The sequence below is a fragment of the Chlamydotis macqueenii genome, chromosome 1 (assembly GCF_036417535.1).
Source record: "Chlamydotis macqueenii isolate bChlMac1 chromosome 1, bChlMac1.mat, whole genome shotgun sequence".
Classification (NCBI taxonomy): domain Eukaryota; kingdom Metazoa; phylum Chordata; class Aves; order Otidiformes; family Otididae; genus Chlamydotis; species Chlamydotis macqueenii.
The window spans coordinates 151,377,661-151,401,117 of record NC_141556.1 but is presented as its reverse complement, the minus strand read 5'-3'; the positions used below and the strand labels follow the sequence as shown (position 1 = coordinate 151,401,117).

At 42.6% G+C, this 23,457-nt stretch overlaps 1 protein-coding gene across 1 annotated transcript; it reads left to right on the top strand.

Moving 5' to 3' along the window:
• The first annotated feature begins 1,249 nt into the window (after window positions 1-1,249).
• On the top strand, window positions 1,250-22,011 carry LAMP1 (lysosome associated membrane protein 1). Its single transcript, XM_086770334.1, has 9 exons — window positions 1,250-1,409; window positions 10,916-11,031; window positions 12,368-12,581; window positions 12,687-12,848; window positions 16,554-16,771; window positions 18,457-18,579; window positions 19,500-19,569; window positions 19,705-19,875; window positions 20,991-22,011. Exons 1-9 carry the CDS (start codon window positions 1,358-1,360, stop codon window positions 21,128-21,130), a joined length of 1,266 nt encoding a protein of 421 aa, XP_086626460.1. The 5' UTR covers window positions 1,250-1,357; the 3' UTR covers window positions 21,131-22,011.
• Window positions 22,012-23,457: the final 1,446 nt, after the last annotated feature.

The following is a 23,457-nucleotide window of genomic DNA, read 5'->3' as shown; positions in this document are numbered from 1 at the left end:
GCAAAATAAGTACCTCTGAGGTTTCAGATGAAGCAAGCATATCCTTAACAGCTTAGATAAGAGCAAGCATTGAATTACAAAGTGATCAAATGGCCTGGGCTCTGTATCTCTGTTGCTATGCTAACATCTGACAATGTCAATTGTGAAGTTCACCTCTTTTTTCCTAGTTACCTCTTAATAAAGGGGGATTTCGTAAGAGTTGTTTATACAAACATCAGAAACTATGTGAAGGAGCAATTAATTTTACCCAGGCAACCACAGTTCATTAGCAGTCCCTGTTCTGGTTTGGAACAGATACGTGGATTATATGCGTACACAGGTATACATAGATGCATCACTTCAGAGATACCAGATCATTAATTCCCAGTGCTCCTGTACTGCTGGGATGGGACTAATTCCAGGCAAGATGATTGCACTCAGACTGCCTTTAAACTCAGTGGCAAGAAACATATTCTGGAAGCAATACAGAACTTAGGTGGGTTAATTGCTCACCAAAGCCATTTCTCACCCTCCTCTACCACCTCCCCTCTAACACAGGGGTGCATCCCCCACTGGGAACCCCAGTTAAAGGCCTACAGCTGGTAAGGCTGACCCGGGTCCCTGATGTTCCTCGCAGCTCCCGTCTGATGCAAGATACAGGGATAAGACTCAGGGCAGTTTGCAGAAGGACCCCAAACCTCCATACGCCCACTGCCAAACACCCCTGCCGCGGGTGAGAACTGGGCAGGCGGCCTGTTCGGTGCCACCGTGCCCAAGGCCGAGCCATGGCTGTCTTCAGCCCCGTGGTGGGCCCTGACCCCTAAGGAGCGGGGGCCCCAAGAAGCCCTGGGCCCACGGGTTAGGGCTGGCGGCGAGAGGGGGGCTGCGGCTGGACCGCAGCAGCTTGCGACGACACGCACGCCCGCGCCCGTTCCCAGGCACAGGCTCGCTCCCCGCGCGTTCGCGCGCCTGAAAACCGCCCACCCGCGTTCACGCTGGTACGCCTGGCCCACGCGGACGCGCCCCTGCGCACCTATCCACCCGCGCTCGCAAAGCCCCTGCGCCGCGGCCCCGCCCCCTGGCCCGCCTCGCGGTGGCGGGGGGCCGTTGGGGCGCGAGGGAGCCCCACCCCGCCCCCTGCTCTCGCGCGATCCCTCCCACCTTCCTCGCTGGGGCGCCCGGCTGCGCCCAGCGCGGGGGTCACGTGACGGCGCCGGGAAGGGGGTGGACCGGGTGACGTCAGCGGTCATATGACCGGTCGGGGCCGTCGCCAGTCTCCCGAGCGCGGTGCGCCCCCGCCGCCGCCGCCCCCCGCCGCCCTCTCCCCCCTCTGCGCGCTCCCGCCGGTGCCGCCTTCGCCCCCTCTCCTGCCCCCGCCATGGCTCGGGCCCACGGCGCGCGGGGGCTGCTCGCGGCGGCCGCCCTGCTCGGTAAGGAGGTCGGGGGGGCGGGGCGGGGCGACCGCGGCCTGGGGCGGCGAAGGGAGCGGGAGCGCCGCGGCCTGAGGCGGCTCCGGGGCCGGCGGCGCTGGGCGCGGCACCTGCGTTCTGGCCGTAGCTGGAAACCCGCCCGCGGGCTCCCGGCTGCTGTTGCCATTTCGGGGCGGTGACTCTGACCCGGAGGTCCCGGGCCTCCGGGGGGGGGCGGGGACAGGTCCACCCGCGGGTGCCCTCAGCGCCCGGCTGCTGGGAGGCGGCGGGTCCTTTGGGGAGGCCGTCGCCCCCTCGTCCCTGCACCGGGCCCCTCTGACGGAGGGAAGGCGGCTGTTGTGTTTGGAGGCGGCGGGGAGAACCGTGTGGCGCCCGGGAACGTTCGTCTGAGCATCCGCACCGACCGCAGGGACTGCGCTCCGGGAAGAACCTGGAGATGCGCCTCTGCCTCTCGGGAGGCACGGACAGGCAGGAGATACTGGTGTCACTGCTAGGGAGCAGCTCTTTTCCTAGAGGGCCTGTCACGCTCCCCTACTTAATGGCTTTCCTCCTCCTGTATCTTGAGTGAAATCTGAACTGTCACAGGAGCAGGGAGATGCAAACCTTCATGAGAAGGTTTGTTGGTGCAGCGGGAGTCTTACGAGGAAGTGTGTCTTGCTTGTTTACTGATAACTACTTCGCCTTAGGTTTCTTGCCCCGAAAGCCACATCACGCAACACTATCAAGTTTCTGAAATGTGGCTTTGGCAGCAAAGAGCACTTCTTCAGCCGCTAGCAAAAATATTTCCCGAATAAAGCAGCAGTTCAGAGCGATTATCTGCCGTTATTTTGGAGATCACAGCAGCCTTTCCAGCTCTTCTGACGTTTCTTTGGTAGTACATGCCTTTGTCATCGTTGCCAGTACTTCAGTTTCTCTGTTACACTGAGCCTGAAAGGTGTCACTCGCAAAGGGCGCGGAGCAGTTCAAATGTCCAGCTCTTGGTGCGCCAGTCGAGCGAGCACAGCGAGTTAGTTGCGCTGCTATCAGACTTGCTTTTTGGGGGTTGACATCCGCAGCTGAAGTGGTGTTGAACGGATGGTATAGTGGGAATTCTTTGTATATCTTGTTTAATGTAGTTATGGCTTAAATGAAGAATTGCTTTTGTTTTGTCTTCTAGTCAGCCTGCGTAGTTTAAGTGGTACGAGAGATAATATTTTCTGTTGTCTTCCCCTGCTTAATTAGCAGTTACAAACGTAATTCAGTGCATTTAGCTCTGCCACTTTCTGGCATGTGAAATGTGTTAGGTGGCTGCAGCTGAGGCAGCAGACTGGTTTATTTTACTACACAGTAACTATTTACTGATGAATAGGGCTTTGTAGTGGTGTCTGGTCGCTGGGTGTTTCTACGTAACATTATCCTACAATCTCAGGGGAGAACTTTGTGGTGCAAATAGAGACCCTTCCCTGGATGACAGATAGGCTCCACCATCTTCTGACAGAGTGTGGGGCCTGGGTGGTAGTGAGGGGAGAAGAGTATTAGATATGAGATAATGAGAAGATATGAGTTGGATTCTTTAGACATTTACAGCCTTTTAGTCATCTGAGTGAGCGCTGATGAGGATAAGGTAGTGATCACAGGAGGCTTAGGGATTAGCATGGGTGGGTCAGATATGAAAGGTTGTTTGGCAGTGCCTTGACTTTGCGACAATAGGTTTGGGATGTGGTTTTTTTTTTTTTTTTCTCTCTCTCTCCAGAATACGGCACCACACCTCACTTACTGTTTCAGTTTTCCATTCACTTTGAGCAGCAAGCACTAAGCTGAATATTTTGTATGTCAGCATTAAGAATTTCATGATGAATTTCCTCACAAATATCAAATCTGCATATGGAAAGAACAAAATATTTGGGTACTACAGTGATAAACACACAGAAAAGGGACTATGGGACATGGAGTACCTCCCCTCAAACTTAGGTGCTGCTTTTTGAAATACGGAGGAAGGTGGGGCTTGTCTGCTGTTGAGCACGATGGGTCAGTTGGGTTGTGTGCCAAGCCCAGCAGAGCTCCTTGTTGTCTTTGAGTCCTAGAGCACCTGTAGTTTTCTTCCTTACTGAAACAGAAATGCATCAGAGAAAACATTTCTGAAAATTTCAGTTTAGAGTCGGACGTGGATTCAGTATCAGTGGATAAATAATGAAATGTCTGATATTTGGGGAAGGAAAAATGAATTTGAAAAGGTAGCGTGATGCCATTTCAGGGTTATTGACACATAATCCACGTGTTTCTGTTGCACAACTCTAGTCTGAAGGGGAATTTCAAACCTTGCTACCAATGTAGGGACAGTTGAGAGAAACTTGGATAAAAAATTCCAGCCATCGAGTCATTTGGTGTTGTATTGTTTCCCTCAGTTTTGGCATTGCTAGCTGTATGGCACTGAGACCAAGTATAAATAGTTTTCATGAAATACAACCGCTTTTACGTTGTGTGACTTTCGAAACATTGTTTTATCAAGTGCTGCCCTTAACATAGTGTTTGTTTGATAGCTTCTTCAAGTGTTGACACGGTCTCTATGGATCTGAATCTGTATGCCTGTTGCCGTGTGATAGGTTACTCAACTTTGACTTCAGCAGCTTTTCTGCCTTGTAAAGCAGCTTCTGACTTGCTGAGTAAGAGCTCCACAGGCTCCCTGACACGCTGCTTTTGATATATACTCCCTAGGTTCCTGTTCAGGCTGACTGAGAGTTTGAATTTTTGGTGTAACCTGCTTCTAGATTGTTCTGCAATGAATAGAACAGTTTCTAATCAGTGGCAGATGAGAAACTGAAAAGTTATGTCTAGGTACAGAGGAATCTTACTCAAAGAAAAGATGGATATTTTATTGAGAAGTCAACTACGTTATCTCTGTCGAGCCTTTCTGTGTCTTAAAGATAACTTATTTCTAGCACTAAGAAGGCACACGTTGCCTTTCATGTTTGCAACAGTTTGTCTTTTCTCTCGGGTCAGACATGATTATTTGGAAATTCTTTGAGAAAGCTTGGTGCTGTGATGGATTCCTTGGTTTCTGTTTCCTTAAGCTTGGCAGGAGACCCTTTTAGGTATGTGTATGGCAGTATTTACAACAGCTCTTTGAACACTTAATTGCATTATCTTCTAAATTATACATCTACTATTATAAAATATACCTTATATTTTGGTAAATTAGGCTTCCATGATTTTGTACGTCTGACTTTAAGATGGACTTGGTATCACTTTCGGTCTAAGGGTAACAGTTCCTTAACCTTCTCTGTCACTTGACATCACCCGTGGCTGTCAGTCCTGCTTTTTCTACTGTAATTCAAAGTGTGAGGGTGTTAGTGGTTCCCTGGCAGTAGAGTACAGAATTTCAAATGTGGTTCAGCTCGCTGCAGTGGGTGCTTGTCTAGCTTTTCACTCTCCAGTGTTCAGGCTTGAGTAGTCCGCAAGTCCACACTTAATACAATTAGTTTGCTTGTAATAAATTTCAGTGGCTTCTGATTTCTTAACAAAACAGAATTCAGTCTGTGTAACGTGGCAACACGTCTTTACTATTCTTGACAGGGGTGAGATGTACTCTCTCCTGATAGGACTAGGAGGGTCATTTACTTAAGGCAATTGGTTTATTTTTTTCAATATCCTTTCCTCGGGGGAGGCTTCCTCTTTAAATTGTCAACACTGTGCTGCTTCCTCTAAAATGTTGTTTGGGGCTGCCTTGAAGGACGTGTGTTAGTTGTGCAGTGTGATACAGCAGCACTAATCGGAGCAAGTGCAAAATGAACTTGTGTGAATGCTGAAAAGGGTCTAGCCAGGGGAATTCAGACCTCCCCGTAGACTCGCGTAACCAGCTGCTGTAGAGCTATCCCAGGACTTCCTTCCTTTAGATAGGAAACCATAAAGTGTGACTTTATGTGACTAAACTTGATGCAATTCTGCAGTTCTGCGGCCAAATGGCAAGTGTACCGCCTTTCCTTCATGAATGCTTTTATATTTTTATAAATTTGTTTCTAAAGACAGGGGTTATCTGTAAACTTGAATTGAGGAACAAAATGTTTACCACCTTAATGGAAATCAATAATATCAAAAACGTAATCTGAATTTGTCCCTGTTAGTTGGCAAGGATGATTCTTCTAGGGATGGCACAGGAATTAAGTATAGTCAGGTGCTGCACCTGCACAACTGCAGCTGATTCTCTTCTTCCCTAAAGTACTCTCATCCATGCTTGAATTAAGCTCTGTTCTCTCTTTCTGCCACTGTGTTGGGGTTCAAGTGTGTCCAACAGCAGTTGAAGTGGATCCAGCCTTGTGTTTTCCTGGTGTGCTTTCCAGATAGCTAGTTTCTAGTTTTCTGAGGTGACAGGTAAGTATAACTTACAATTTTATGAGGACTACCTTGTCTCCTGTGACGTGGTTCATACATCAAGTGTTTCAAGGGATTTTCCGGCTTTCAAATCTTTCCGAGAAATGTTAGAATTAGTAAATAGTGTGATCTTTCAAAAATATATTATCCTTTAAGTTCCTTTTTTTCCTTGTACTGTCCCAAGGTAGTATAGATCTTGGATCCTAAGCAAGTGATCTTGACTCTATTTTCTGAGAAAGGACTTGTACCAGGTATCCCTCTGGGAGTGGTGCTTACATTAGAAGACAAGTTATTAAAGGAGAGCATAACTCCTCAAGGATTTTTCCATTCTTTCCTCTGGCATAGACTTAGGAGACTGAAGTGGTGACTAAGGTCACCACTCTGTTTGCAAAATGGCACTGAGATGACAGGATCCTTCTGAACCATCAGAATGAGTGGATTACTGGGTACTTCTGTTCACATGTACAGTGGAAAAAAACCCTTTAGATATGAACCAGTATTTCTTATCTCCTTGAATTAATGCCCTGTAGATAGCAGCGTTTGCTGTGTATGCCTTAAGAACATCTGGGTAAAGGTGCAGGGCGAGACAGCACTGCTGTAGCTTAGGTGCAGAATGATTGTGTAGTGCTGGCATCAGTCAGCAAGCAGCCCTTACCTTCAGGGTGCTGCTGCGAGGAATTACAGGGTAGGCTGCAGCCTTTGATGTGTATGACTAGGCTGTGGGCATGAGACTCTGAACCACTGTCACAGCGCTTGTGGGGCGTGGTTAGCTGGGCTACGCTGCAACAGCGGTTTTCCTCCCTAACGCTGTAGTTACTCACTGGAATTCCAGACAGTCCTGTCCACTAAATATCTCTATCGCTTAAACTACCAATGATGTGGAATATGTGCCCTGGTAGATTTGGATGACTTGCTGCCCTTTCTTCCAAGGGGGAGCCAGAAAAATACTAAAAAGGCTTTTACTTTTGCAGGAAACATGAATTATAGTAACAAAACCCAAATTATATAAAAGTAGCTTTTGTGTTCGAGATCCTTACTGTCAACGTTGCATGTTACTAATAAAAACTGGAGACAAAGTAAATCATTAACTCTGGTAACTGAAGTCCTCTCTGCAAGCAGACAGTGTAAACAATTGCCATTAATATATAGGCTTGCTTTCTTAGAGCACAGCCACCATTCCTCTTTCTCCTGTAGTGAATTTCCGTTCTATGGGAGAGTAACCCAAGGGTAGCTGTGCTGGGCTAACAGGATTTCAATTATGAAAAGGTTGAAAGTAGAAAGCATCTTTGTGTAGTCAAGAGATGGGGTATCCTGCTGTTCTACGAGCCATATTCAAAAGGGCTCAGGTTTAGATTGTTCAAATGTGCTAGATTGCTTTGTTAGCTTTGTAGTTTTTAGTTTAAAACAAATATATCTTTTTGAGGTTGATTTTATTTAAGACAAATTGTTACATGACCAAGAAAGTCTTAGTTTTGTTTGATGTGTTTATTGTATCTCAGTGTTAATCCACTCTGCGTGGATTTTTGATGTAGACGTTAGATAAGGAAGGATGCTAGATTTAATTCAAGTAACATATCTAGCTGTTGCTTCAACAGTTTTACCTTCCATCTCTTCTTGCATGAGACTTTAATCTCAGAAATGAGGTATAAAGGGAGAGATTATCTTACTTTCAGTTGAAAATAGGCAGCTAGAATAAATATGTAAGCAGCCCTTTTTTGGACCCTATTGGAATTCAAAGAAAGCATCTTAACTAAGTGAAACTTCTTTGATGCTGGTACATTTTTGATGATTCCTCTACTAGATGTCTGTAATGTAGTATTTCCAGCTAAATAATTAACAAACCTCACAAAGCTAATTTTTTACTTTTCAAAAGTCTAGGAGCTGTTCAGCTTCATAAATCTGAAGTACTGCATTTGCTCTGCCATGGATAGTTGTCAAATAGGGTGCTGCAGTTCATTAAGAGCATTTAAAGTCTAAAGTTAAGAAACTGGAGGTTGTTATCAGTTTTTGTGTTAAATAGAAAAGAACAATATTGTTATGAGAAGTACAAGCGGTATTATCAAGCTGTAGATATGCCATGATAAAATTGAGCAATACTTTATATAAACTTACTTAGAAATATTCCCAGGACAGATTGATTCAATATCAGTTTGCTTTTCTGTATTCTTGGCTTTTTGACTGTAGGCTTTTCCTATTTGTGGGCTGGTGATGACTCATGCATTAATCACTAGTTGACACTGAAACTGCCTTCACAAACTCAACAGCTGCTTTCCTGCCAAACCCAGCGAGCTGTTCCTCTGCCTTAAACTGGCTGGAGCGAAGAGTAGGCAGCACCTTCTTTCCTTCAGTTTCTTGATTTGTTCTTCAGTGTGGTTTGTGGTTTTTTTTTTTTTTTTTTTTTTCCAGATTTTTCTCTGCCCCTGTATCCCTTATGTTCCGCTCAGTTCCATCAGTATTCCTCTCCATCCCTGTCCCAAGACTGTGGGAGCAGAGGATGCTGCAGCACAGTGCTCTCCCTGATCCTCGTGCTTCTGTATGTCGACTTACAGTGAAGCAGCCCTCTTGCCACTTCATCGAGGACAGCTCAGTATCTCGTGCTGGATGTGTCTCATCACTGACACTGCAAATCCAGCAGCTGCTGAGCACTTTTTAAGAAAGAATGGGGTTTTATAGCATTGGTTCCACGCTAACGAAGTGGAGATTCATATCATGGTGTGAACTTAACCTTGCAAAAATCTAGTAGGTGATATTTTTTTACTGTTTGTTCACACCCCTTATTTTCTATTACTTAAGCTTGCAGAGGGTCATTTGTCAGCTCTTAATTTCATGAATCTGTCTTCCATTTGATGCCTTCTGGCGCCTCTGTGTTGCGTTTTGTTGTTCTCTGAATTATCGGTAATGGGCAGGTCGCTCGCATTTTCCTTTCAGTTAGCAACATCTTCTTAATTGTTTTTCAGTCCTTTCTTTCTCCTATATTTCTTTAAAACTGATATTTTATACTTCTTTTATTCTCTTACTGCCTATTAAGTGTTTGTTTTTAGCTCTGAAGTTGCCAAGTCCTTTTAATAGCTATCAAACAAGGGAGTCAGCATGCACACTGAAGATTTTTCATTCTAGCATGTTTCCATTAGTAGTGCTAGTTCAAGTAGCCATGGACTCTTATTCCCTGCCTCTACGCTGTTGTCTATGCTGTACTAGAAATCTTCAAGAAAGTGTAAGCAGCTCTGCTCTTGAGATGTCAAGTGCTGGGTAAAATGTAAACAAGTTCCAGATGTACATTTATTTGAAAGAAGCTTTGCAAATTGAAACTTCCATGCAGATGAGCATCGATTATTTCTAGCACTGCACTGAACTGCAATAAATAACATTTTCTTTGTGAATGTATGTTCCTTAGTGAACACTGAGCTGGACATAGTACAAGGTAGGATAATTTTGCTTTGACATATGTTTTCTACACTACCCATTCTTAAGTGATTTCTTTCTTCTGTCTGTGGTTTCAAGTCTCGACTCAGTAAACAAGTGGGTAAAGTGTATGAATTCCAGCTTAAGTTTTGGCCCGCTTTGGTGCTGGTGGAGGATATATTGTTGCTAAGGGGAAGGCAACAAGGGAAAAGGCTTGCTGAGTGCCAGAGAAATTTTCCAATGTGTTCCTACAACTGAGGTGCCTTTTACCCAAGTCCAGCTGACAAAAGTCCAATTTTTCCTCATAATTATCTTAATACAATTGTATGTACCAAAGTTTTGCTGTGAAGAGTTTTAAAAATGGGAATTTGCTTTTTGACAACTTCTTGGGGAGGGAAGCTAGCTAATGGATAATCCCTCAGCTGGGTCTTTTTGCTGTATCAGCAGTTGAATGGATTAGCATGTTTGACTCTTTAAAGCTTATTTGCTTGAGGTAGTGGTTTATGTCTTGCTGCCGCTTCCCTCCCCCCCCCCCCCCCCCCAAGTTTTCTGCAAGAGTGAAGTTATTGCAAATACAAGTGGACAAAGTGCTAGCATGAAAACGGTGCAGGCTTTTTTGCAGTGAGATTTGCTTTGGGTGTGTGTGGTGACAAATTGAGAACCAGAAAAAGAAAATGTTCCACAATAGAGAACTCTGAGCATCTTGGTATGATTTTTGGATACAGGAGCACTGTAAAGTTAGCCCTTACCACAAATGAAGTATGAGGTTACCAACTTTCTGACTGTATCCAACCTGGTGCAGCACATTCACTAGGTGAAGCTTTATTGTCAGTGGACACTGGCCTAAGTCCATGCTGCTGTCAGAAGGGATGATCCCATGCGCCTCTCACCACATGTCCTTACGTCGTTAAGCCAGTACTAGTGTGGTCAGTTGTACTAGTGCTCTGAGCGCTGGGGCTGGAGAGGAGTGAGTCAGGGCAGAACTGTGCTGTTGTCAGCGGCTCAGTTTGAGGTTCGTTTAAACCAGTGAGAAAAACATAACCTCCATCTGTGTCAAGGTCTTGGCCCCAATTCTCCTCTTGAGTGCAGAGAGTGTGATGACAGTAAAGAAGTTCTCCTGGCAAGGGTGGCACGGTCCGTCATGCTATTTTTGTCAGTCCCTCCAAAACATCTGTAGTCAATCCAAGCTTTCTAAATGCTGCATTCAGTGCATGTACAGCTGAGTGTTCTGGTGCAGTGGGAATGAAGGCTGTGTGGTGTGCTGCAGGGGGAAGACTGAGTGCTATAGGCACGTAGGATCAAGTATGTTAAGTCAGTTCTTGCTGAAGCTTGTAAAATAGTTGCTCTGTAGGGTGAACACTGAGTAGCTGCCTTGAACGGTATGACTGGTGTTAGTTGCAAGTTTTTCTTACCCTCTGAGGACCCAGGATGTCAATAGTTTTGGTTTGGGTGGCTTTGTCTTTTTATAAATGGGATGTTAAATTTGTCCTCTGAATAGCTGTCAAACAAGGGAGTCAGCATGCACACTGAAGATTTTCATTCTAGCACATTTCCATTAGTAGTGTTAGTTCAAGTAGCCGTGGACTCTTATTCCCTGATGTTGAAGCTAATGTAGAGATGTTAATGCCCAAGTTTCCAAACTCAACTGCTGTTTAGGATGTACTCCTAAAACGTACAGTTGTGTGTATTTGTCTATTTGGGATCAAAAATAAAAAAACTTATGTGATGCAAAGTTAACCACTTGGCATTCTTAACAGGGTTTTTACAGGCTTCCTCTTCCTTTGAGGTGAAAGATTCAAGTGGTAAGATCTGCATAATCGCTAATCTGACAGTAGCCTTCTCAGTGGAATACAAAAGCAGTGGGCAAAAAGAGGTAAGGGGGCATCTCACTACTTGTCTCTAAGTTGTGCTTATAAAATGTGTGGTATTTCTGCATGTGCACCATATTTAAGCTTTGAACAAATATTTAAGCATGAAAAAGTACTTAATCAGATTTCTCCCCTACCAGTCATGTTGCATCAACTTTTCTTTTCGTTATTACTGATGCTTCTCCTAATTAAACAGGGTTAAGGCTGCCTGAAACTGCCACAGACAATACATGTGTGAAATTACTTTTGTGACTGAAATTCCACACCAGTCCTATTGGTAGCTAAAATGGCTTTCATTTGAGCTGTAAAGGCAAAAACACTACCAGTCGTCTTTTGGTGAACTTGGTCATACTTACATGGACTATATATGAACTGAAATGGCTGTCAATACGTAACTTCTAAACTTCCCCGGAATCTGTGATCTTCTCACTTAGCAAATCTCTAGCTTTCAGTGTATCTACAGACTAGTGCAGTGCTTACAAGTTGTTCCATATTAACTGCAAAAGCCTGTTAATGGAAAGTTAAGAATTTTTATTTACAAATACTCTGCTTTTCAGTTTAGTTTTTTTGGTATCTTAACTACTGAACAGGAATTGTGGATTATTTATCTCATTGCAGTTGCGTGTTTTGAGGCACTCTTGTTGATGACTTTTTTTTTCCTAGCCATCAGTGGAATGTGAGATTAAAAAAATCCTACTACTTCATCAGTGGTGCAGTTGCTGTGTGTAATTTGAGCTGAGAGTTATATTACATAGTCCACTTTTTCAGCGGTGCTATCGGCCTGAAATCCTACTGATACTGGTATGCAAGTTTGCATTCAGAGGTGACTGCTTTCGTAACATGCTTTTGGCTGTTTCTTCTTGTAAGCAGTGAGCTCAAAATGTTCCAGTAAACATAGTGTTGGCCTTCAGGTACCAAGTTACTTCTCAGTATGTAATCAACTCAAAGTATTGTAGCCAGACTACGTAGGCTGTACCATTTGCTTCTTTTCTTACTCATTTGTACAAGAAGCAAAGCTTAAATTCTGCCATTTTTCACGTGTCCAGAGTTTGCCAGATTTGATTGACCTAATGCAGAAGTACCTGCAAATTCCTAGTGCTAGCTTGAGGGGAAAGAAGTCTAAGAGGTGTTATGAGCATGTACTATTTTGTATTCTAATTTCAGAGAGCAATATTCTTAGAAATCCAAGTGCCAGTAACATGCTACTTGCTATATACAGGTGTATAAGTGGTCATCTTATAGCATATATTCATATCAGCTGTATGTTTTACAGGATATCTAAAAAGCAGTAAAGAAGCTGTTACATCATCCCATTTACATGTCTTGTTTTCTCCCCCACAGTTTGCACACTTTTTTCTTCCACAAAATGCTGCAGTAGAGCCACAGAGCTCATGTGGTGAAAGTAACGCATCTCATCCAGTTCTGGTATTGGGGTTTGGAGCAGGGCATTCATTAAGCCTGAATTTCTCAGAAGATGCAGACAAGTACCAAGTTGAAGAGCTAGCTTTCCACTACAATCTTTCAGATGCAACTTTATTCCATAATTCAACTGCAGGTAAAATGAAAACTTTCTGTTCTCTTTGTGTAACCCTTCCAGATGTAATACTGATTTGTTTCTGTAAATACCGTTACATACTAATGCAATGTAATCTTCTTGCAGGAGAAGTGAAGAGAGTATCACATAAAACTACTATTCAGGCACATATGGGCACAAAATACAGATGCATCAGCTCCAAGCATGTCAATATGAAGAATGTGAACATTACTTTTAGCAATGTTACTTTGGAAGCTTATCTCAAAAATGGCACTTTCAGTATGAATGGTAGGTATCTTGTAGCAGAAAACGTACTTGGTGAGCTGGTATTTCCAGTAATAGATTATTTCTTTTCAAGTCCTGACTAATCGTATTTAGGCAGGCACAAGCTGGATCTAAAACTCTGATAGCAATGTCTTTTGAAATGAGTGGACCAGCTTCAGTTTTTTTTCTGCAGGGGCGTTAGCATCCATGACTACGTAGGGCACTGTGCTCCCATGGGTTTTGTACGGGTATTAGGGAACATTCCTTCCGTTCATGAGTGTTTATGGGTGTAAACTTGTGCGGCAGTAGGTTGACTGGGCACATGGCCAAAATCCTAGTTTAAGAAGTATCTGATAACTTCCAAGTGTTTTGCCTCTACCAAAGTAGTTTGAACAACATACTGTGTGCTCTGGGGAAAACTAGTGGTATAATGGCAGACAACAGGGAGCTGGTCTGTAGAGAGCAGATATGTACATCTTCCCACAGGAGGCCTTATATAAGCTGTGACAGTGATGTTCCTTCTCTGTCAGACTCGGTCACAAAATGACTTTTTGTTGTGATTTGCTTCTATTGAAAACCACTGCAGAATTTTGCTGCTATAATGATTATCGAAGATAACATGGTATATTCATGTCCTTTGCTTTTGTGGCAACGCTTTTCAACCATGAAGAGCCATATAAACTGATTACCCGTGCTGTGTTAATGAGTGATAAGTCTTTGCCTTACTTCTGGCAAAGTCTTCATCTTCTCTGGGAGATACAGAACTTCTCTTATGCTGTTAATCCCATTTATGCCCTTGTTAAGTTGAAATGAATCTTACAAACTAGGGTAGTCAGTGCTGACATGGGATGGATACACTGAACAAGTGCCTTCTACAGGAGTATCTCTACCTTGTCCCGTATCTCTGAAAAAATACCTTGCCTGATGCATGATCATACTGACATTGACTTCTTTTGTGGCTGCCTTGCATGACTGACTCCGATTTCCATGTGTATCATTCTCTTGATCAGTCTTTTCCATTCAGTGAACTAATTCGCAGCAAAGATGTAGACCTACATTTGTCACTTTTAAAAAAAAATCTAATTTCTATTACTTCATCCTCAGTACTATCTCACATTTAAATATGATATCTTGATGGGTAAGTGTAAGTAATCAGTTATGAGCAGACTTGAACATAAGCCATGATATTGGGAAAAGCTGGTTTTTAACTTCTACAGAACTTCAATAAAATCTCCCTACTGTGTAATACTTTTTCTTTTAAGACCACCTATTATCTGCTTTTACATAGTCCTTCGGTTAAAAACATTCAATATTGCATTATTTCTGGAGGGTGTTCCTTACGCAACACAAGTTAGCATTTGCTTTATTTTCTGTTCCTATACGTCCTTCTCTTATTTTTTAGGTTAGCATAAATGCTTTAATTTGCCATGATCACTTCTCCAAAACTGCTTTTCTCCATCCTGTGGTATCACTGTCTTGATGAAACTATTGCTCCTCAGGAAAAAAAAAAACAACACATGATTTCCTATAATCCAGTGATAGACACTGGTCTGAGTTCAAGCTTTTTTATTTTGGTGTGAGTGGTTTTTTTTTTTTTTTTGTTTCCATATTCCTGTTATCCATACTGCCATGCATATGTTTTTTCTTTAAATTATCATAATCCCTAGGTTTTTAATACTGTCTTGGAACTGCACCCAGGTATTTTTTTTTTCCATTCCTACTGCACCATGAGCTATCTCTTTCTTGTGGTTTTTTTTTTTTTTAATTCAGATAGTTAAAGAATTCTCACTTTATATATATATATGTGTGTGTGTGTGTGTATGTATGTATTTTTTTAATCTTTTTGACCCTGAAATAACATTATTTCCAGGTCAGTTCCTTCTTTCCATTCTTATAGACTTGAGATGTCATCTGTCCTTTTGGCAGCTAGTTATTGATAAAATTTAGATCTGGAATTCTCCCTTAACTTTTGTTCTCTGCAACTCTTTCATTAGAGGATATTTGTGCTGGTGATGTGGGCGAGGCTCACTGAAGGGAAGAAGAGTATTCACTACATCTGAGCATCACTGTAATGGTAACTTCTGTCAGTGTACCTAGAAGTTAGTGACTGAGTTTATGGTAGTGATTATCTGCAGCTCCGAAGAAAAGGAGGCTTTCATTTTATCTGTTGGTAGTTTTGTCAGCTGCTTTCCTGTAACTGTCAGAAAAAGACAAGAATCTGTCTCATCTTTAAATCTATCTTGAAGAGTTACTAGGAGCTATGCTGTAAATAGGTTCAGTCTCTATTAAGACTCCGCCTAGGACAAATTTCCACTTGAAGTGATTTGGTTGTTTCTGTCTCTGCCAACTTGAATAAGAGGCTGTATGTGTTGAGGTCTTGCAGATGGAGGGAAATTCTCCATTGAAGTAGCAAGTAAAGCTGCTGTTGGAAAAACTTTGTTGGAAAATTACCACATTTTTGGGACCTGACCAGTATCTGTTAAGTCTACAAAAGATAAGGTCACTTCTCCATTCATCAGCCTTCCCTCTGGTCTTTGACATTACAGAAATGGAGTAGGAATAGAAAAGTGTTGGAGTCTGTGTGAGTTCAGAAGGTGTGATTAGAGTTGCTCAGAAGACATAATCAAAATTTAAGTTGCTGTTAAAAATTCAGAGACTACTTATTAGATATCTAGTATCTGCAGGATAAATATGGATTAAAACTTAGAAGTAGGCCCTTTGAGTCAGAATTGACTGCTGCAGTTGCTGTTGTCCTTAAAGTTGCAAGCTGTTATTCCTGACACATGGAGATGACCTTGGCTTGGAAGCCTCTACTACAGTAATGTCTTTGCTATGACCTTTGGTTTTGGCTTAGATGTTCAATGCAGGAACCTTCTTGGCTCCCAGATCAAGTTAAGATCTTGCTGCCAGGTGTTTCTGAGTACTCTGGCAAATAAATCAGAGTCACTGTTCTTTCTCTCTTCTTCTTGCCTTGGAAGTTGCTGCTGAGCTGGATAAAAAGAGAAGTCAGTCTTACACATCTTCACTCAGCCTTGTTACCCCCGGTGGTGGGTGGCTACTAATGCAGGACTAAAGGGAAGATGACTGAGAGGATATAGCAGAACACTTGTCGTCAGAAGCAGTGTCTTAGAATCACTTTAAGGATAAAAGAGCCACAGCACTGCTATGAGGACTTGAGAGGTCCAGTAGTGGTTTAACATTACTGTGGGTATTGCCAAAATAATGACATAGGATCCTCGCAACCTGGTAGTGTAACTGGGAGAGGGAGGGGAAGGAGAGCACCACATCTCCTGGGAGACCAGTTTTAGCAGTGGGCAGGAGAACTGCTCCTCTGCTGCTAGCACACGAGTGCCCAGGGTGTCTGAGGGGTAGTCACCTCGGCCTTGCTGTGAACATAGGGCAGGAACGCTGGCTGTAAACATGGCAGCAGCTTATTTATCCTGACTTGATAGCAAAGTGAAATGACAGACATGAATGAAAGCAGATGCGGTCACCATGAACTTTTGTAAATAACAGCAGAGATCTCCTATTCACATGCCAGGTTTTAAGTATTTTGAACTTTGCAGTAGGAGTTAAGGTAACACTTTACCATTGTGTTTCTCAGCTTTTATTATCTTCTATTAGGACAAGTTACTTGAAATTGTATCCTCTTTTCCTGTGAGGATTAAAAATGCGGATGATCCTACAGCTTCATTTTGTTTGATAATGACTGTTTCCCTTTCTCTCCAGAGACAGAATGTGCTGAAGATATGGTCTCTACTACTGCTGTAGTGCCTACAACTCCTAAACAAACTACTAGCCAGGTTCCAACAACTAGCCCAGCACCAACTGCATCGCCCCCAGATCCTACAGTTGGTAAATACAATGTGACTGGTCCAAATGGAACCTGTGTACTTGCCTACATGGGGTTACAGCTTAATATCACCTATCTAAAAAAAGATGAAAAGGTAAATTTTTTTTTGTTCTTTCTTCAAAGCCTTCAGATTCCTTGCTTGGGGAAAAGTTGGTAAATTATTATTATAGGCTAACTTTTTTCTTTAAAAATCCCAGTTCTTTGTAGTTTTCATCCATGATCGTCCTCTATTTGAATTGCTTAACTTAGAGTAGTGATAATTCAAACCGTTTTGTTCTACTGAAATTGGTCATTAAAGATTTATCCATTCAGTAAGAGAACTAGACTTGTCTGTCAAATCCAGTAAGTATATAAGGCCATTCCACAGAAGCAGTAAAAATTAACAAGATATGAATAGGGGGAATCCTACTATCAAAGGTGATATCTAAATGAAATTTTAAACTGTTAAATAAAATACAAAAATTTGTCCTGAGCCATCTGAATGAAAACAGTGAATGACTATTAGAAAGGAAAATTATTGCTATTCTAAAACTGGACAGGCTTGTGACTTAGTTAACTTCCAGCCAGCACCGAAGAGGCTTGGGTTTTACTTTAATGCTTAAAAACTATTTAATGGCTGATTTTTAGCAGCAAAAATGCAACGTGGTTTTTGTAAGATCTGGCCCTGGCACAGGTTCTTTCCCTCTGTTGTTGATGAAAAGCCCAGCTTTTTCCTGTACTGTGACTTAATTTGAGGTAATGAGGACAAACAAATTATGGCTGCTTTTGTGTAGTTTAAGTTGGATCTCAGCAATAAAAGACCTTGTGTGAGGAGGGTGGTATCTGTATTGGATTTAGCTCCTTGTTGTGTTTGTGTTGTTTCTCCCCATCCTTATCTCAAACCTCAAGCTGTTCTTCTTATATTATCTCCCCCTATTCTCTTGGAGGGTGGGGGGAGTGAGAGACTGCGTAGTCTGGTCCCGATTGGGGCTGAACTACGACATTCCTTAATGCAGTTCATGGTGGTGGAAAGGAATCTGTTTCATTTATTTATGACAATGATGACTGAGAAGTAAAATCATGAGCACTGATAGCTGTTGTGTGGCTGTACAGTAGCTGGTTATGAGGGATTGTGGTGTAGCCATCCAAATTGTGTGAAATTCACAAAGCTGTGTCCTGTAGCATGGCATTGTAGCTCTGCTGGAACAGCTGATTTCTAATGTAATGACCAGTGAGGAGGTGGCAAAGTGGTTTTCTAAAGTCGTATGAGGGTCAACTAGGAGCTACTGAAGGCTTGTATTGGATTGTTTGGCAAGTGCATTTAATCCACAGCCTTCTGCAGATACAGAACAGTATAAAATCACGTACCATAGGCAAAGCTGAAGCATTTGAACTGAAGTGATGTGCGAGATGACCATACTTACAGGCAGTTCCCTTGATTATGTCAAAGCAATATTTTATAGCTTGTTGCCCCCTGTGTAGTGGTGGTTACTAGTTTTTTTCCTTATGGTGCTAGAACTAAAGAAGCTTAGTGTGGAGCAAGCAGCAGGTTATGGGCTGCAGCCAGGCAGAAAGCTTAATTAGGCAAGCAGAGATACCCTTTGTTCTCTGTACCAGCCTGGTAACTCAGGTACAGCTTACACCAGCCTGTAACTTGCACATGTATCTCCCTGGCCGTCTGTAAAATGTGTGAGCAAACAGTGTTGTATGCATGCGCGTACAAGCAAGCTAGGAGTCAACTGAACGTACAGTGATGTATTAGTCTCTTCAAATGTCATAATTGAGCCTCTTCTCTCATAGATGGGATTGGATTTGCTGAATTTCGTACCACAGAATACAACTTCTTCTGGGACATGCGACAATACGTCTGCCTTCTTGAATCTGACTTTTGAGAAAACAAGGGTTATCTTCCACTTTGCATTGGTAAGAATCTCTAGACAAAGCGTGTAGGGTCTGCAGAACTTCTCATGGGGAAAACTAAATGAGGCAAGTACAAGACAGAAAGAATGCAACGACAGGAAGGGGAATAAGTAATGCCTTTGTTTTTAATACTAGGATTTAGAGATTTACTTGGTAACTGTTGTGAGGAAAGAACATATACATGTATGTATACACTCATGTGTAGACAGACATCTGTTTTGTTTGGAATGGAAATTTATTTTAAGATTGTATTGCCTTCTCTCTAAAGCCACGCACTCAAACTGGGAACAGTTCTGTAGCAGAGGAGTAACCTGTGACAAATAGACATCTCATCTAATAGTACAAGTCTGGAACTGGATTGAAGTCCTTATTAATATTCTGTGTACAGCCTAGGAGCCATGTGTGCTTGTTTTAGGACTCCTGTGATGGTTGGAAATCCTATTTCCCACAGCCCTGTGCCAATGCTATATTAGAGCTGTGTACCCTTGAGGACTGAATCCACTGTGTTTGTCAGCTTCATGCTGCTTTTAATACTTGTGAGATTGATCAAATGTCATCACCTAGACCTGCTGTTAAATGACCCCACATCTCTGTGGGGTACTGAGCTGCTTTAACACTGTGTCTGTAGCACAGGCAAGACCACTGCACTAGCCATGTTAAGGCATGGGTGGGACTATACCTTTAGTGTGGAGGTTGTCAGCAGTCTGAGGGGTGACAGTCCCCCTTTCTTTGCCTCCCTTCCCTCCCCCAAAGTAATTTTCCCAAAGGTGCATACCTTCTGTAGGTTTTCCCAGTTGTGGACTACCCCTTGAAAATCTTTCTTAAAATGCATGCGGAATTAAACTCAAATGCTAACAGCTTATGTTGTACATCATGAGCTTAAATGACAACTACTGATTTGGCTTTTTTTTTTTTTTTTAAAGAATGCAAGTGCTGAAAAATTCTTTCTGCAAGGTGTGAACGTAAGCACGACTCTGCCTTCTGAAGCAAAAGGTAGGGACTTCTATGAAGTCTACTTATAAAATAACGTGTTAGAAATATTGGGGACTAACATATTGAATTTAAGCTATTTGAGCTTACAACTCTAGCTCTTCAGGATTCTGTAATAAGACTTTCTCTCTTGCACAGTTCCAAAATTTGAAGCATCGAACAACAGCATGAGTGAGCTGAGAGCTACAGTAGGGAACTCCTACAAGTGCAGTGCAGAGGAGAATCTCCAGGTCACGGACAAAGCCCTTGTCAATGTATTTAATGTTCAGGTCCAGGTTTTCAAGATTGATGGAGACAAATTTGGGGCAGGTAAGAGGTTTACATCTGAGGGGGAGAACCAAAGATTTGTGAAGTGCACTTTGATATAAACATAATATTCTGTAGTCAAATGTCAGCTTGTGGGTGTCATGCTTAGTCTCTGCATGCTCTACTGCAGATGTTGTGGGGGCTGATAAGATGTTGGAGTTGAGGCTAGTGTGAGAAGTATGTAAAAAGCTTTGAAATACCTAGAGCTTCTTCCTTGTGGCCCAGAGAAGAGTTAAAGAGTGTTAACTTTCCTTCCTAGATGTGTGCAGATAACAGTATGAAAGGGGCAAAGTTCTGGGAAGTTCCTGACTCTTAGTTAATGCTGTCCTTTGACAGTGGCTAAAGCAAAACGGCTAAGGGAGGAGTCACATGGATATAGAACCATAGAACAGTTTGGATTGGAAGGGACCTTTAAAGGTCATCCAGTCCAACCCCCCTGCAGTGAGCAGGGACATCTCCAACAGGATCAGGTTGCTCAGAGCCTCATCCAGCCTGACCTTGAATGTCTCCAGGGATGGGGCATCCACCACCTCTATAGGCAACCTGTGCCAGTGTTCCACCACCCTCATTGTGGAAAAAAAATGATGTTTAGTCTGAATCTACCTCCCTCTATCTTAAAACTATTACCCCTTATCCTATCACAACAGGCCCTGCTGAAGAGTCCAATCTTTCTTATAAGCCCCCTTTAGGTACTGGAAGGCTGCTGTGAGGTCTCCCCAGAGCCTCCTTTTCTCCAGGCTGAACAGCCTCAACTCCCTCAGCCTGTCCTCATAGGAGAGGTGCTGTGCCCCTCCTCTGGACCTGCTTCAACAGGTCCACATCCTTCTTATGCTGGGGGGCTCCAGATGTTTATAATGGCTAAGCTTATGTGTAACAGTCACAGCTCTTGAGAAGGCAACAGTTATTATAAATCTCTGTATTGTGCAGACAGCTAGTACTAGAAAGGCTTCATCCTGAATGATCATAGTTAGGGGACTTGGCTTCCTTTTGGTTGTTGCTATGCTAGAAGTTAACTTGAGCCAGTTTTATCTATGTGTTGAGAGCAGAAGCTTGAAGTTCTGGATATAGCCATCTGTTGGTGCACTAGTGCCTAACGTGATCTTTTTCTCTCTCTTCAGTGGAAGAATGTCAGCTGGATGAAAATAATATGCTGATCCCTATAATAGTTGGCGCAGCCCTTGCTGGTCTTGTTCTAATTGTCTTGATTGCTTACTTGATTGGCAGAAAGAGGAGCCATGCTGGATATCAAACAATTTAATGACTTGCACTAAAACCCAGTGTAGAAAAGCAATTGCAAGAAGCTGGGAAAAAAAAAACAACAAAACTCCACACATTTCCCCTGAGTTAAGATTGATATTGTAAGGGAACACCTTTTCTTGCAAATTGCTGCTTCTTTAAAGTCTGCTTTATTAAATGTGAAATCATCTTGCAGCATTTAACTATGCACAAAAATAACTTCTGAAAATTCTGGTGTTTAATTTTGCTAACTAGTTTAAACATTTACCCACTTAGAAACAAGCTAAAAGTTTTTAAGGGTGCTTTTTTGGAATGGGCATAACGTCATGTCAGCTAAAGATTCCAGAGAGGGATGTTGCTAATTCACACTGACTCTACTTCAGAACTCTTAACAAAGGGAAAAATTTCATTCTTCGTACTGCTGCCATCCAGCGATTGTTAATTACACTGATGATGCATTTTAAAAAATTCAGTAACAACTGACAAAATTGAAATTTAAAATCTAAACTTCACCTTGTCTCTTAGGTGTGTATTTTTTATTAAGCTTTAAACTCAATGCCTGGCATTTGCAGGGTGTGAATGACGCAATACTCAAACCTTACAGGAACTCTTTATGATTGGACAACTCCTCTGTTTGATATTTTTGATGCTCTGACAGCTTGTTAGGAGCTGGTACTTTTTTAAAATGAGTGTTATTTTTATTTACGTTTTTTTGTAAAGTGATTTCAGTCTCTTCTGTTGGAAGGTCCAGAGAGATCCTGTTACTGCACATGTGTACAATATAGATCTCAATCTGCTGATTCTCTTGCTTTAAACTTGGCTGGGGGGGTTGTACACTTTAAGGATCAGTTCTTATGTATGCATTGCCTGTAACAATGCTAATAAAGACACTTTTTTTCTGTATATCTCGGTGTTGCTGATCACTCTTAAAACCATTTGGTAAGTGCTCAAGTCTTGGTCTGGCTCTACTTTTAGGAAGCCTTAAACAATCTGTACTGTGGAGTTATGTTAAACATGTGTTTACGTTTTTTCTGTGACATAAAGGTGAGGCTTAACTGTGTATGGGTCTTCAGAACAGAGCCTTCTTTTGGTTTTTGTGCTTGGAAACAGGTAATGGTTCTGCATATCAGTAACCTGAGAGCTGGAGAAGTTAACTCTCTTGTTAAACCGCTGCTTGTTGAGAAATGTCAGTCTATTGATCTGCCCTGCTAAAGATCAGTTTCTGGAAGTGTGGCTAAGATACTCAGTGTAAGGACTGTGTAAATGACGACACTTTTTCTATTTTGAAGTTGGACTCTTACCACAGAGTAGGAAACGCATGTCTGCTGAGGTCTGTGTGTTGCAATGTGCTGGAAACAAACCTTTGTGTTTAAAGCTTCCCCGAGTCCCTCCTGCAGTAATGTATGAGGACACACAGGGCAGGGACCAAGGCACACCGAAACACTGCACAGAACACTTCCTCTGACAAGGAGAACTGAACACAGGCAGGAAGGCTGGTATACCCTGGACCATCTGCCCTGCTGCCTTGAAGATACCTGGAAACTATGGATTTTGCTGGTGGTGAATAAACTAATATTACCTAATATCTCCTGATTACTAGAAGTATGGTACTGCTCATGTCCTTACAATTCAGTACTCAAGGAAAAAGGTGTCTGTCATAAAGGATGGGATAGTTTGTAATCATACTGTTGAGTAGCTGTCTTGTCTAGAAGAACATTCATCCATCTACTTGCTCTGAAAAGATTTTTTTGAATGGAAGAAACTCAGTTTCTTCTCTCCTTTCTTGACAAGGAAGATAGCTTAGAGTCACGTCTGAAAAAAATTGTGTGTTTAAAAGGTGAGGCTTTCCACAGTAGTTGTTCAACAGGGAGCATAAAAAGCACAAATTGCAGGCTCCTCTTCAGTTGTCTTCCCTCCCTTCCCCAGGAGGAAAGAGGGAAAGGATTTGGCCACGAGAGGGCTCTGTAAGGACAAGAAAGCAAGACACAGGGCCCACCCCAGCTGGGTTGGGAGTCACCTAAGTGCCAGGGGCAGGGCTGCTGCTTTGCTTGTTTCTGCCTAGGGGTAGGATATTTAGACTTGCATTAAGGTACTGCTGTAGAGAAAGTCTGTTTGTGGCCGTCTTTACAAGTGTTTCTCCCAGAGTTCTAGGAACGCAGGTATATGAAGATACAGCATCTGTAGTGCAACCTCTGTATACCAGCACGAAGCAGAAGTACAGCATGTACTTTCAGCATCCCTTACAACAAAGTGAGAAATGCTACTTCCAGATTTGAATAAAATTACTTGTTACCTACTGTGCTAGAGCTGGAAAACCCTTAATAAGCAATAATAAAATATATTATAAAA

Bases quoted from the DNA above. Each gene is read 5' to 3' on its own strand.
- LAMP1 (XM_086770334.1), top strand. From the start codon at position 1,358: ATGGCTCGGGCCCACGGCGCGCGGGGGCTGCTCGCGGCGGCCGCCCTG. The intron at 19,570-19,704 runs GTAGGGACTTCT...TCTCTTGCACAG, and splicing joins TCTGCCTTCTGAAGCAAAAG to TTCCAAAATTTGAAGCATCG. The intron at 19,876-20,990 runs GTAAGAGGTTTA...CTCTCTCTTCAG, and splicing joins TGGAGACAAATTTGGGGCAG to TGGAAGAATGTCAGCTGGAT.